This window comes from Galeopterus variegatus, unplaced genomic scaffold (assembly GCF_000696425.1).
Source record: "Galeopterus variegatus unplaced genomic scaffold, G_variegatus-3.0.2 Scaffold24, whole genome shotgun sequence".
Classification (NCBI taxonomy): Eukaryota; Metazoa; Chordata; class Mammalia; order Dermoptera; family Cynocephalidae; genus Galeopterus; species Galeopterus variegatus.
This window is the reverse complement of record NW_007726135.1, coordinates 54,171-68,209: the sequence shown is the minus strand read 5'-3', so window position 1 is coordinate 68,209 and position 14,039 is coordinate 54,171. Positions and strand designations below refer to the sequence as shown.

Below are 14,039 nucleotides of genomic sequence, written 5' to 3'. Positions count from 1 at the left end.
GGGGGGGGGGCAGCTGGCTGGTACAGGGATTGAACCCTGGACCTTGGTGTTATCAGCACCACACTCTAACCAACTGAGCTAACTGGCCAGCCTCGATTACCTGCTTTATTTTAATTCACTGTCTATGGTCTGACCTCTGAACAAGAATGTAAATTCCATAAAGGGAGGGGCTTGGCTTTGTTTACTATTATAACCCAGCAACTGAACAGGGCTTGGCACACAGCAGGTACTCAATAAATATTTGCTGAATGGATTAATGTAAAATGGGAAATGTAAAACTGGAATAGCAATCTTGTAGCATTTGATAAGGGTTAAATGAGGTAGAGATGACAGAAAAGCAAATAATTGTGTCTGGCATACAGTTAGACTGCAGCCTCACCTCACTAGTCTGTAGACAGCACATGCTGGCTGTGGGGAAGCACATGCAGAATTCCATGCAGATCCAGGCACAGTAGGGTCTTGACCTTGGTGTGTCAGCACTACACCCCATGTGATGCTGTGTTTCCAGCTTGCCAGTAGAGAAATAACCTCAGGATTTAGTAATAGTACTGGTTTTCCAGGTATCGGCTTATGATATATATCAGTTTTTAGGCAAAGTATAATGCACAGGCTCCTGGCTGATCAGGCTGCTCACTTGGTGTGTCTTATGGTCTTTGTGGAAGACAGAAATTTACCACACTTGTTAGTCTGATGCCACCTAAGTGAGCGAGCAGTGGGTGGGGTGACTAAGTGTCACATCATTAAATATCCACTGGACACTGATCATTCTGCTTTGGCTAGATTTGTAAATCACCAAAGTGATAGTCATATATCAAATTTTATTAACTGTGAAGAATGGAAAGACTGTGTTATGCAATGATGGAACAGAACTACAGAAATATGAAGGTGGGAGGTGGGGAGCATAATCACCAACTGTATTTGGCTGAAAAACAATGTGGTTGAAGGAAGAGAGAGGAATGGAAAGGTGGGCTGTGGGCATAACAGGAGGCCTTGGAGGGTTGAGCTAAGGTGCCTAAACTTCATCTGATGGACAGTAAATTATTACTGATAAGTTCTGACCAGAATATTGCATATTTAAGTCAATGGGGTAGCTATCAAAGAATTAACATAAAGAAGGGACTAAAGCATAAACTCATAGTTAAGGGATAACTAGGAAGAAATAGTGAAGGCAGAATCACAAGATGGGAGTTGAAGCCAGACATCCAAGTCTGAACAATGACTCTACCTTTTACCAGCTGTGTAATATTAGGCAAATTACTTAACTTCTCTAGGCATTAATCTCCTTATCTGCACGATAAGAGAACGTATCTCACAGGTTTGTCATAAGGACTAAATGAGTTAATCCATGTAAAAGAACACCGAAAATAGACCAGAGCCTGGAACACAGTATCTATTAAAGTGCTCATTAATTCTCAGCTAATTTTATTCTTCTTCTTAATGGGCTTCTGAAATAGGATGAAAACAGTCAGAACATAAAGGAGGGGTTGGCTGGGAGAGGTAAAATCCAGAGGTTTGATGATGATTCTAAGGCTTAAAACCTGAAGAATGGAGGATACTGATGAAAAGAGATCAGTAAAACAGAAGGAACAAGATCTGAAGGTTCTGTTAGAACCTATTTTATTTCATTACTTTATTCCTGAAGACAGATGCCAGGAATAGTGCTCATTAACCTAGCAGGACACTACAGCTCTCTCTCCAGCCTGGGGTGGCAAGCACCTCCAGGGAGGTTATCGGTTCCTGGGGCACATCCCAAAAGCTGCTTTTCAGGGTGGCAAGAAGACGGACCAGAGTGGCTATGAATTATTCAAGCCCAGCTCAACTCTTACCTATTCTGTTGAACATTGTGCAAAACATCCTTTGATGCCCAGCAGCTGCTCCCTCCTCTGTACTCCTATAGCTGTGGTATGTGGTGGCCTTTCTCTCTGCAACAGACTACAAACTCCCCGAGGGCCTGGTGAATCTGCTGGTTCTCCATACGCATCATGGACTGAACAAGCGCAAATGCTGACTGCTGCTTGGCACCCCAGCGTCACTTCTGGAAATCTGGGGATAATCCCTAAAACCTTGGATTTGGCTTGCAAGGATGATGAACTGCTTATATGAGAACATGCTGGCAACTCTGAAGCTGTCCAGTAAGACATGCTCTAGCACTCAGAACTTCTCTCCACTCTGTTATGAAGTGATCAATGACTTCTTAAGCCATCATACTATGAGTATCATACACCATTCATCACTATTAAGTATCTTAGCCAAGCATATAAATACAAGCACAAACATTTCTTGAGAAAGGGCTTATGAATGTTTCTGCACAGTGAAAAAACAAGCAATTACATTTTTACACTGGAATACTAAAAAAGAAAGTAGTCATCAACTAGGCAAAACTCTAAAACTGACTTGAAATAAATTAATGAATGGGAACTGAGTCCCTTCTATGTCAGATACTAAAGTTATCAGGAAGCTAATATTTTAGAAATGTAATATGTGTGCACACATATATCTAAGAACAGATTATATATGTGTGAGTACACGGATATATGAGGGTACTTCAAAAGTTCATTCAAAAAATATACAAATCTTTCCAAGAACTTTTTGAAGTACCCTCATGTATGTGTATGTGTATATACAGTATATGTGTTTTAATTTATCAAACTTGGTCCCATAGAAGATGCTTTTTCCTCCACTCCCCCTTCTATTTTCCACAGTTTTAAATGGGACAAAAAAGCACATACACTTTGAAAACATACCAAGGAAAGTATAACATACTCATCACACCAGCAAATAGTTAAGATAATGCTTATGCCAGTATCTTAACTATATTTTTTAAAAAGCAATACTCACACACCATTTTATGTTAATTGTAAAAGATATAAACTATTTAAAAATGTTCCACATTTCCTTAACTTCAAAAAACAATAAATATACAAAGTTTATTCTGTTAAATTTTGCTGAATTGCAAATATAAATTATAACAGCAACTTCAAAAGTAAAAATTTTCATTCTAGATATGATTAACATGACATTAAAACTGAAAAGTAAGCTGGAATTCTATATAACCTAGCGAGTAATCTGGTATTTCACATATATGTCTTATCTAAAATAAGACACCTATCTATGAGCCATATTTGAAACTATTTAGTGATGGTAAAGTCATGCAAATTTGGGGAGCCAGAATGTTTTACTTTTATAAGCCATTCTACAATAAAGCACTCATGCTAAAAATGAAGAGTACCTATGATTTTCTTACCCCTTGGAGCTTGCTCTGCAAGGGTTTCTACTTGGAGCCCTTACCTGACACGGAGACTGCATGTGTCCGTGTGCCTTGCTTTTCGCTGTTGGCCAACCTGCAACAGACAGGAGTAGAGCTGTGAGTGCTGTGCTTCCACAGGACCAAGCCACCAAGTCTAAGCACACAGGGAGCTACCTTGGATTAGGAGGATGATGCCATTTCCCAGGGAAACAAAATTTTTGACAAGTGATTTTTTTAAAAAATTGAAATCTACTATCTGAGGCACTTAAAATAGCCAGACTGCTTTACTGCTTTAAAGATCAGAAGTTAAAATAGACAACTGAAAGAACACTGAACTATTCTGACAAAGTTACTCAAGACAGTGACTTAAAATAATGCAATACCATTTAATTTAGTGCACATGGGTTAAAAAAATTTTTTAATTTAAACACTAGACTATAAAGGATTGCCCAAAAGTAGTGAGAAAAAAAAAAAAACACATCTGGAATTGAATTTTGCTCTCTAAAATATAATTTGAAATACTGTAGTATGACAGATGTTTCTTAAGTTTACAGCATGTAAAAAAAAATCAGGAAGTACATTAATATATATTATTCATAGACTGAAAAAAGGTAATCTTATTTATTATCTTTTACAGATTCACAGAAGAGAAAAGGTAATCTTAATGCATTCATTTACTTGCTTCACGAAATGGCTCAAGAACATTAGTGTTTTACATATTTACCCATATAAAACAAAATTCTGGCCAAAGAAGAGAAAAGGTAATCTTAATGCATTCGTTTACTTGCTTCATGAAATGGCTCAAGAACATTAGTGTTTTACATATTTACCCATATAAAACAAAATTCTGGCCAAATGTTTCGGTGACATTTAAAAAATGCAAGCATAGTTTAGTTTAAAATTTTTGGAAAGCACAAAACACAGAGAAAAAAGGAACCCCATAATATTTAGGTGTCAATGTTACCTTGGTCCTTTTATAAAAGAAAACCTTTTCTGGATACATAAGCATTTACTATAGAAGTAGTGAACAGATATTTTCCCTAATATATAAAACTTATACTAGGAAACATGGGAACTTAAAAAAGTATCATTTTTGAAAACTAGAAAATACTCAGTATGAAACTGTACCTCTATAATTAATAATCATAGCATAAAGACATAGATTGAGTTCCTTTTACTAAATTCCTCAAGTATTTGAGATCTTATATATTTAACCAAAATTGTTTTCTTTTCTTTTCTTTTTTTTTTTTTTTATTCCTTTCTGTCTTTTTTACTGACCGGTAACGGGATCGCAACCCTTGGTGTTGCGCCTGCACTGCGCTCAGCCAGTAAGCGGGAACCAGTCTCCACATGGGATCCAAACCCTCGGCGGGAGTGCCACCGCGCTCTCAAGCGGTGCACTCTCCAGTGCGCCACCGGGCTGGCCCCAAAATTGTTTTCTAATAAAGCATCAGTTTCTCTTCCATCATAGACATGATTTATCAAAGCGGGAACCAGTCTCCACATGGGATCCAAACCCTCGGCGGGAGTGCCACTGCGCTCTCAAGCGGTGCACTCTCCAGTGCGCCACCGGGCCGGCCCCAAAATTGTTTTCTAATAAAGCATCAGTTTCTCTTCCATCATAGACATGATTTATCATAACTACCTTTGGACTATATTTATTGGGTGTCACAGGGTACACATTAAGATCACATTATTTGCTTCCTAGTTCTGTTGCCAAAACACTGGGGTTTTCCCTTGACCACACCACATTTACGTATGCTGTTGCCAATCAACCTTCTCTTAATAGCTTGGGTTTTAGCACTTATCTGATCAATAGCAATAGTGTGCTACTGCTCTATGATTTGTGGAAATTCCACTCTTTGAAAGTTTACTTTATTTATTCACTTCTTCTAGTGTCTGTTACCACTTCTAATCTACTACTTTCTCTATTCACTTTTATATCTATGTTTATGATTCCTGTATGTTTTAATCTCAAAATCATTCCTTAACTTTCCACAACCGAAGATACTCTACATAAGCATCAGTTCCTAGCTGGATGTGGACATCAATTGCTGACTTTGTGAAGCATACAAGCTAGGAGATGCCACTCTCACCCAGCCTCCCTCATCTACACAGCCACGTGCACTGACTACATGCAGATGCTGCCCGGTGTCAGGTCCACGACACCACATGACTCTGGCTGTCCAGGGGAGGGGTGAACAATAAAAAGGCCATTTTTAGAAGTATGATAAGTACTAAGTAGAAGGTGTTATAGGAAACTGCAACAGGGATGCCCTCCTAGCATGAGGCATCATGGAATGTTTCCAGAGGAAGTGAGGTAGGATGAGACCTGAAAGAGAAGCAGGGCTTAGGCAAAGAAAAGGGGGTAGGGGGAAAAATGGGTCACACAGGAGATGAATAAAAGCCTGCAGGGAGAAGAAAGGACATTTGCTCTAGTAACTAAAAAGAGTATAATGCAGCTGAGAACAGAGCATGGAGAGTGGCAAAACCCTTGAGGCATTAGCAAGGGAACAATCTTGCTGGCTATCTTAGGCAACCTAGGTTAGGAACACTGGAATTCATTGCAAGAGCAACTCAGGTAAGAGTTTTTAGTAGGCAAATCTCCTCAAGCTGTAGAGAATGGACAGGATGATGGGCAAAACTGGACAGAGAAAGATTTGGTAGGACGTATACAGCAAAGAGTTAACAGCAGGCCCGAGAGTGACCTGCCTAAGTGGTTGGCCCTTGGCTGGTGTCTGGGAACTTCAATTTTAGGAGAGTTCCCACTATCCCCTAACTGATTAATAATGGTAGTTCACTGCACTTAAATGTTTGTATAAACAATATGGCTTATGCTGAACTCTTGCATTCTTTCTGGGACTCTGCAACTGTGGTACATGTCAGGCAGAAAGCGTGCATGTGAGCAGCCCCCAATAAAAATCCGGGGCACCAAGTCTGTGTGAGCTTGCTTGGTAGGCAACATTTTGTATGTGTTGTCACAACTCACTGCTGGGGAATTAAGTGTGTCTTGTGTGACTCCCCTGGGTGGGGTCCCTTGGAAGTGTGCTCCCAGTTCCCTCTGGACTTGGTGCCACGTGCCTTGCCCTTTGCTGATTCTGCTTTGTATCCTGTTGAGATGATAAAGCGGAGCTGTGTGTACGATTATATGCTGAGTCCTGTGAGTCCTCCTAGGGAATCACTGAACCTGGGGGACCCCCTGACACATGAGTCTATTGGAGTAACCAAGAGAGAGGATGACAATAGCCAAAAACAGGGGAGGGACAGTGGGAAGGTGGTGAAGTGGATGGATCTGACATATTTAGGAAGTGGAATTGGAGGAACTGGCTATGGAGAAAGGGAGAGGGACAGAACAGGACCAGGCCCAGGTTTTACCCTCTTGATCCCCATGGCCTTTCAGGTTCTCTATTCTTCTTCAGGCATCCTGGAGTTCTGTGCAAATATCTCTGCAAGCACTTACCACATAGCTATAATTGTTAATTTACCTGTATATCTTAAAGTCTAGATTTTAACTTTCACATCTTGTTGCATACTAGGTGAGAATACAGAGGTAACTGCATAAGTTCTTTTGGCATTACTACTTGAGTCCTTTAATTTTATAGATAAACACATTGACTATGAAATTTGTGACATAAACAGGTAAAAAAATTAACATAAATTACTTCTTTACTTCTTTTACTTGCAAAATAGCCAGAATGGTACCTATTTTCAGGTTCTCTGATATGTTAGCAATAACAAAGTAAATATTTAACGATAGGCCCTTTACATTGCTATCATTATGACTATTTACCTTCCCTATTGAACTTAAAGGGAAAACTAATTTAAAAGTTTTTGATTAAACCTAAATATCTAACATGATTTACAACTTTTGCCTTCTTTCTAGAAATACTTATTTTCTGGTTCCCTAATCATATAATAGAAACTTAATTTTTCAGGAAAACAGATGAAAAAGTATAGTGATTTCCTTAAAGTTTCTTACAAAACTAAATAAGAACATACACAAAGCAGCACTTACTTTGGTATTGATGGCAAAGCCCGCTCACCTTCTGGGGGGGAAAAAAAAAGAGACATGAGGTTCCTTTTACTCCTTTTGAAAAGATTATGCACAGAAATCAGGAAAGATGAATCCTATTCTGGTATTTTAGCATCAACCCTTCAAAGGATTTATGATCAATGTCAACATTACTTGCCAAAGGACCAAAAATTGACATTCAGCTCACTAGAAACGATACCAAAACCTGTGCAGGAAGCACAGAGAAAGGCAAGGAAAACCCACAGGTTTGTACAGCTGCCAGAGGAATTGATATGCTAGTGAAGCCAAGGTCCCAGGAAGGCCCAGGCCCCGGAGTGGTGACTTTAGGAGCCTGCACACAGGGCTGCCGCAGAGTGCACCAGGCCGCCATCTTCTGACAGTGTCTGGGGGTGGCCCCTGCTGTACTGAGGACAGCTCGTCACTTGGCACAGTGACTCTCTCAAGCTGGGCCAATCACCGTGAAGCTCAGAACTTTGTTTAACGGGAGACACTTTCTCACCCCAGCCCTCCTTCCATCAACAGGAAGCATGGAGCCTTTCCTGGTTTAACCTTTTAAATCTGGATTAACCTAACAGGCCCCTAACTGATCCTCTTTCTACTCTATCTCTTGAGTAAACTATACCAGAATAATCTTCCAAAGTTACAAATTCAAGTCATTTCCCTGCTTAACATTTTAGTGTCTCTCAACAGTCTTTAGGATGAAATTAAAACACCTCAGCTTAACTACACGGTACTGCTTCATTTGTATGGACACACAACACTGCCCTGGCTCCTGTCTTTGGCAAGTCAGTGCGGAGGGAGTGGGGGAGGATGAGTGGGTGCCTATCTACCACTTGCTGCTCTGCCCCACTCCTAGCAGCTCCTTGGTAACACCCCTACTGCAGTCATACTTGCTCTCCACAGCTCCTCTCCTTGCATTTGCCCTCAAATTCATTCCAATTGGACCCCCACACCCCCTATACCAATGAAACTATTATTGTCAAGCTCTCCAATGACCCCCACCTGGCTAAATCCAATAGTTCACTCACAGTTGGCATTGAACTCAGCTAATCACTCTGTTCTCCCGGAAACATCCCTCCCTGGGCCTCAAGGCTTTATACTCTTGGTCTTTTTTTGCCTTCACAGGACACCTCTTCTTAATTTTCTTTGTTAGTTCCCCCTTGTCTCCCATGCCTGATAAACATTAGAGAACTCAGTGCTCACACCTCGTAACTCTTCACCTCACTCACTTCCTCAGTAACCTCGTTCAGCCTTACAGCTCCAAATATCATGCACACTTGATAGCCTCCGAACACCTGTCTCTAGCCTGGACCTCTCCTCTGACCTGGATTTCTGTGCCCACCTCACACCTCCCTCTGAATGTCTTTAAGGCTTGCAGGACTTGCTGGTGCTCAGAACTGAGTCCTGTACACTTCTGTTGTTCAGGTGGAACCGGGAGTCCTCGTAAGGCCCCTCTGTTCCCCAGTCCGCCTCCAGTGCAGCAAATGCAGGGCTTTACCTTCATACTGTACCCAAAGCTCTCTCACTTGTCATCACCTTTACCAGCACCCCGTGGGCCAACATCACTTGTCTCCATCCTGATAACAGCCTCCTGATTGGTCCCTCTGCTTTATCTGTACCCAGGCCGACCCACCAGGGTCTATACTCAGCACAGCAGCCAGAGTGCTTATTCTAGAACATAAACTAGATCACCTTAGTCCTCTCTTCGAACCCTCCAATGGCTTCCCAGATCACTCAGAGTAAAAGCCATAGCCCTTACAATGCCTTTACAGCCTGACCAACCATCTGCCCCTCCAGGCGGTCTAGTCAACAGGATCCCTTCTGTTCCTGGCATGCTCCCCACCAGCCACGCCAGGACATAACAAGGCTCAGCTAGATAACCTTGTAGGTTCTTTGTTCCACCCCTTCAAATGAAACTCTCAAGCAGACCTTCCCTGACCACCTTATCTAAAATTGTATCCCTTATTGTTTTATTTTTCTCAGTAGAGCTGATCATCATCTGATACACTACTTACTTGAGTAATATATTCATTTATTTATTCTGTTTATTACATGTCTGTCCACACCTATGTGAAATTTTCATGCATGCAGGGTCTTGACTGTTTTGTTCACTGCTATACTCCCTACCCTACAATTGTGCCTGGAAAATGGTAGGTGTTCAACAATCACATGTTGAATGCACAAGGCATCTGGCCTGGCCAACTTGACAGGCCACCTCTCCAGTCTCACTTTCTACTGTTCACTGATCCTATACTATTGCACTCTCTGAACACGCCGTGCATGCCTTGAAAGGTGTTCTTCCTTCTGGCGGGAACATTATTTCTCGATCTTTAAAAGCTCAATTCAAGCACTATTTTACGTAGGGAACCCTTCCTGGAATGCTCCAGTTGCTATGGCTGGTCCTCTTCTGTGTTTCTGCTACATCAACAGAGCACTTGCCACATATCATACTTCTGTGCAGACACTTAACCTACCCAACATTAAGGTAAGACTTAACTTGCCCAAAGATACCTTAACACCTAGCAGAGCACTTACCACTCAGGTGGCGCTCAGAGCACTGGTAGGTAAACGAAGAAATAAATTAGCCTGGGACTCCAAGCAAATTACTTTCTGAAAAACTCTTTTTTTTTTTTTTTGTCTTTTTCCGTGTCCGGCAACGGATCGCAACCCTCAGTGTCGCCCCCGTACCGGACCGGGACCGGCAACGGGATCGCAACCCTCGGCGTTGCCCCCGCGCCTCGCTCAGCCAGTGAGCGGGAACCGGTCTGTATGTGGGATCTGAACCCTCGGCGGGAGCGCCGCCGCGCTTCCCAAGCGGCGTACTAGCGCAGTGCCCCTTTATTTATCTTTTCAAAAAACCAACTTTTTGATTCATTGATCTTTTGTATTGTTTTTTGCGCAACCCTCGGCGTTGCCCCCGCGCCTCGCTCAGCCAGTGAGCGGGAACCGGTCTGTATGTGGGATCTGAACCCTCGGCGGGAGCGCCGCCGCGCTTCCCAAGCGGCGTACTAGCGCAGTGCGCCACCGGGCCGGCCCTGAAAAACTCTTTATTCACCTATGAAATAGATAAAACTACCTAATTTGCAGATAGTTGTGAGGCTTAAACAACACAGCATATATACAAACCACTGCACAATACCCAATATATCATAGAACTCAATCCAAATTTCATCACTTGTTGACCCTCTGGACATCCCAATTTCAAGCAAAATAACCACGTCACACCATGAAGAATACATTTAGAATAACTGAACAGTACCACCACCACCACCACGTTACTCACACCCAACACTGTCAGTTAATAATATGGCCTACTGAATGACACATTAGTGTGATGTCTGTTTGTACTCTTTGTTGAAATTTCTACTTCCTCTGAGAGAAAAAAAATCAATTATTAAATTTTTGGTTAATATAGACTTCCTAAGTAGCTGGGTATGGGTAAGAAAGGAGGCTGTAAATAAGGAGATAAACAACTGAAGGTTTTAAGAGAGTCAATTTTAATAAAGTAAGAAAGTAACAGAATATTGAGAAAAATGGCATAGACATCATCAGAAGCAGCATGACAAGAAAAATAAGTATTCACTAACTAAAATGCCCAATTTGGGGAGTTAATTTTTAACGTTCTTTTAATTTATCACTTTGTTAAATGAATAACATGTGGCTTCTCATATCATTCACACGGTGTGTTATTCCTCTGAACAAATTCTTTTAAGAATAAGGATGAGTGTTACAGCTCCTTTTGAATTTGTCTAGCAGGTTTTCTGGTCCTTATGAGAAGACCCTCTCGTGGGAAAAAAAAAAAAAAGAATAAGGAGGTATCTTTGCATTACCCTACATTTTCATTTTGTTTGATTTTAAGAACTAAGACTTTTAATTTTAATTTTTGAATAAAGGGTTTTTGCTATTGGTTCTTAATTATACAATTAATACAGACTCATTGCAACAAAACTAAATCATAAAGGTATATAACATGGAGAAAAGTGATAAAGCTGAATGAAGGCTCCCTCCCCTGCTTCAAATAGTTCCATTTTCTTTAGAAGGATTCACATTGTCCTCAGTTTGTCAATTAACTTTACAGACTTTTTAAATGCTTATAAACAACTACATATTTGGATATATGAGGGTACTTCAAAAAGTTCATGAAGAAATAGAATGAAAAGATAATAGAAATGTCTCCATGAACTTTTTTCATATACACACATTTTCATGCAGGTCTTAACACAAAAATAGAATTATTTCATCGTTTTTAACATAGTATTGTATCAAGTATGCATGCTCCCTCATTTATTTATTAATTTTTATTCTGGTTCTAATTTTTTTGCTACTATAAACAATGTAATAGTGAACATCCAGCATGAGACTGCATTTTCCAGCAGCCTTGCCAAGAATGGTTGCTATCAGTTTTTTTAACCAATCTAATAAATATAAAATGATCTGTCACTGTTTGTGTTCATATGTTTATTGAACATTCATATGTCCATTCTTCTATGAGGTGCTCATTTTTTCTACTGGACTGTATTTTACTTAATAAGCTAAAAGAACACTTGAAAAATAAGAGGTTCTAATTCCTTATGCATATGTCATAAATTTTACCCTGTGTCATAGCTTTAAAAATGTTTATCTTTTGCTAAAAGAAGTGTTTTAATTATGTAATAAAATCTACCAATTTTACTCTTATATCTTCTGGGTTTTATGTCACACCTGAAAATGTTCATGCCTCCCCCACAATGTTCAGTATTTACTATCATTCTATATACATACAAAACCTACTCAAGAAAGAGCCCTATCCTGCCAAGAGAAGGAGGCTAAAAGTCTATATTAAATTGTGTAATACTTTCCTCCGAGGAGAATTTTACTGAAGAATTTTACTAAAATTGCAAAATTGATTCTGAACTTCCTTGCAGGTAAGGGATAGGTTAGGTAATACTCTACAATAAGGGCTGAGGTCATGCACCAACTCTGGTGCAACTTGGTCTAGGACATTTGTTTGGCTTATGACTCTTACTATGTTTCCCCCCCAGTAAACATCACCTTTAAGAGCACTTTATAAATCCAAGTAACAGTGGTAGATCAAAGAACTAATAGATCCAGAGCACACACACGGAACTTATTGATCATTTATTACTGTTATGCTCTATTACACATATACACATGTATATGTTGCCCATCATTAAATAGTTTATAGTCTAGAGAAGACGGGTGAGGTACACATATGAGGATACTTCAAAGTTTATGAAAAAGTAGAATTAAAAGACAGCATGAATTTTTCCATGAAATTTTTGAAGTACGCTTGTATGATGTATTTAAAGTATGTTACCAGGAAAATAATATATTAGAGTTGTAGAAACATGTTTTACATTTATCTGAAAATTTTTTAAAATCTCAATTTAAAAACCTTCATGTGCCTTGTCCACATGTATTTCTGACTACAATCCATTAAACGGGTTTGACTTCAACTAGGCAATATATCTTCACCTTAGATACCTATGATAAAAGTCATATAATACATAAATATGCTATGATTCAGAATAAGTAAATTATCAAGCTTAATAATTCATTCTATAAAGACAATATAAAGTCAGTAACAACCAACGCTCTACCTAGCTTTTAATGATATGCTCTTTTCACAAGAATGAAGAGCCTAAAGCATCTCATTTCACATTTTGATATCAAAATGTTTCTCTCTAGAGGAGCAAAAAAATGCTAATTAATAGTGAAATCAACACAGGAAGATGTTGAAGCTTTAAGTGTGAAATGGCTCATTTAATTCTTAATGTCTGAAAGTTATTTTTTAATGAGTATTTAACATATTGATAAAAGACATTTTGGTAAATTAGGATAAAATTTAGGAAATTATTTACTAAAAGGGAGATAGGCAACCTGTTAAATTTAACATTTTTCACAAAGTACTATCTTTCTGTGAAGAAATCTTCCCAAGACATTTAAATAACATTTGTAAGGTAAATACCCCTGTTTAAAGCACAAAGTGACCCCCAAGCATTGAGCTGGCTCTGTTGCTGGCCTGGTTGTGCAGTGGGGATGGGGTAAGGCCCATGGCCCCTTGTTTGTTTCTTTGGGGTGTGTGACTTATCTGCTCATGTCCTTCACCAAATTTCTGTTTAGATTTTTCTAATTCATTTTTAACAGTTTTTTTTTTTTTTTAATTCAGTATGTTAAAGTTTGCATTAAATTTTTCCTTATCAATTGACATTCAAATTAAAAAAAAAATCACATCAAGGTACATGATAGTAAAACTCTGAACATTAAAAAAAGAGAAAAAACTCAAAGCAGACAAGAGGAAAAAGATTACCTTAAAAGGGACCACAGGTAAAGAGATTATTTCTCAATAAAAATAATACAGAACAGAAATATTGTCTTCGAAGAGCTTCTGATGTATAATTTTATGGCCTTTGATAGTATCTTTTCAGAATTAAACAAATAATAAAAGAATTTTTTTACCAATAGAACTGCGCCAGAACTACAAAATATCAAGCTATTCTTCAGAAAAGTATGAGCATCATGGGAAAAACACTTTTGCTATGTTAGCCATGTCCTAGAATCATACAGACTTATGTTTACTTCGTGGACTTTTGGCTTATGGCTTCAACTACTGTTTCGTGAGCACATCATCATCACCACCTTTTAAACAAAGGGTCCAATGACTCCTCTGTTACACACACACACACACACACACACACACACACACACACACACACACACACACACACACACACACACACACACTCTCTCTCTCTCTCT

At 39.4% G+C, this 14,039-nt stretch overlaps 1 protein-coding gene across 4 annotated transcripts in view; it reads right to left on the bottom strand.

The window, feature by feature from the left end:
- The window catches only part of PTK2 (protein tyrosine kinase 2), a 136,182-nt gene that overhangs the window by 107,296 nt on the left and 14,847 nt on the right, over nt 1–14,039 (bottom strand). For all 4 annotated transcript variants that reach the window (XM_008568410.1, XM_008568421.1, XM_008568436.1 and 1 more), the window contains exons 4-5: nt 7,263–7,293; nt 3,289–3,341 (exon numbers count right to left, since the gene is read on the bottom strand). In XM_008568410.1, coding sequence (XP_008566632.1) covers nt 3,289–3,341; nt 7,263–7,293 — 84 coding nt within the window. The remainder of the gene's footprint in view (nt 1–3,288; nt 3,342–7,262; nt 7,294–14,039) is intronic.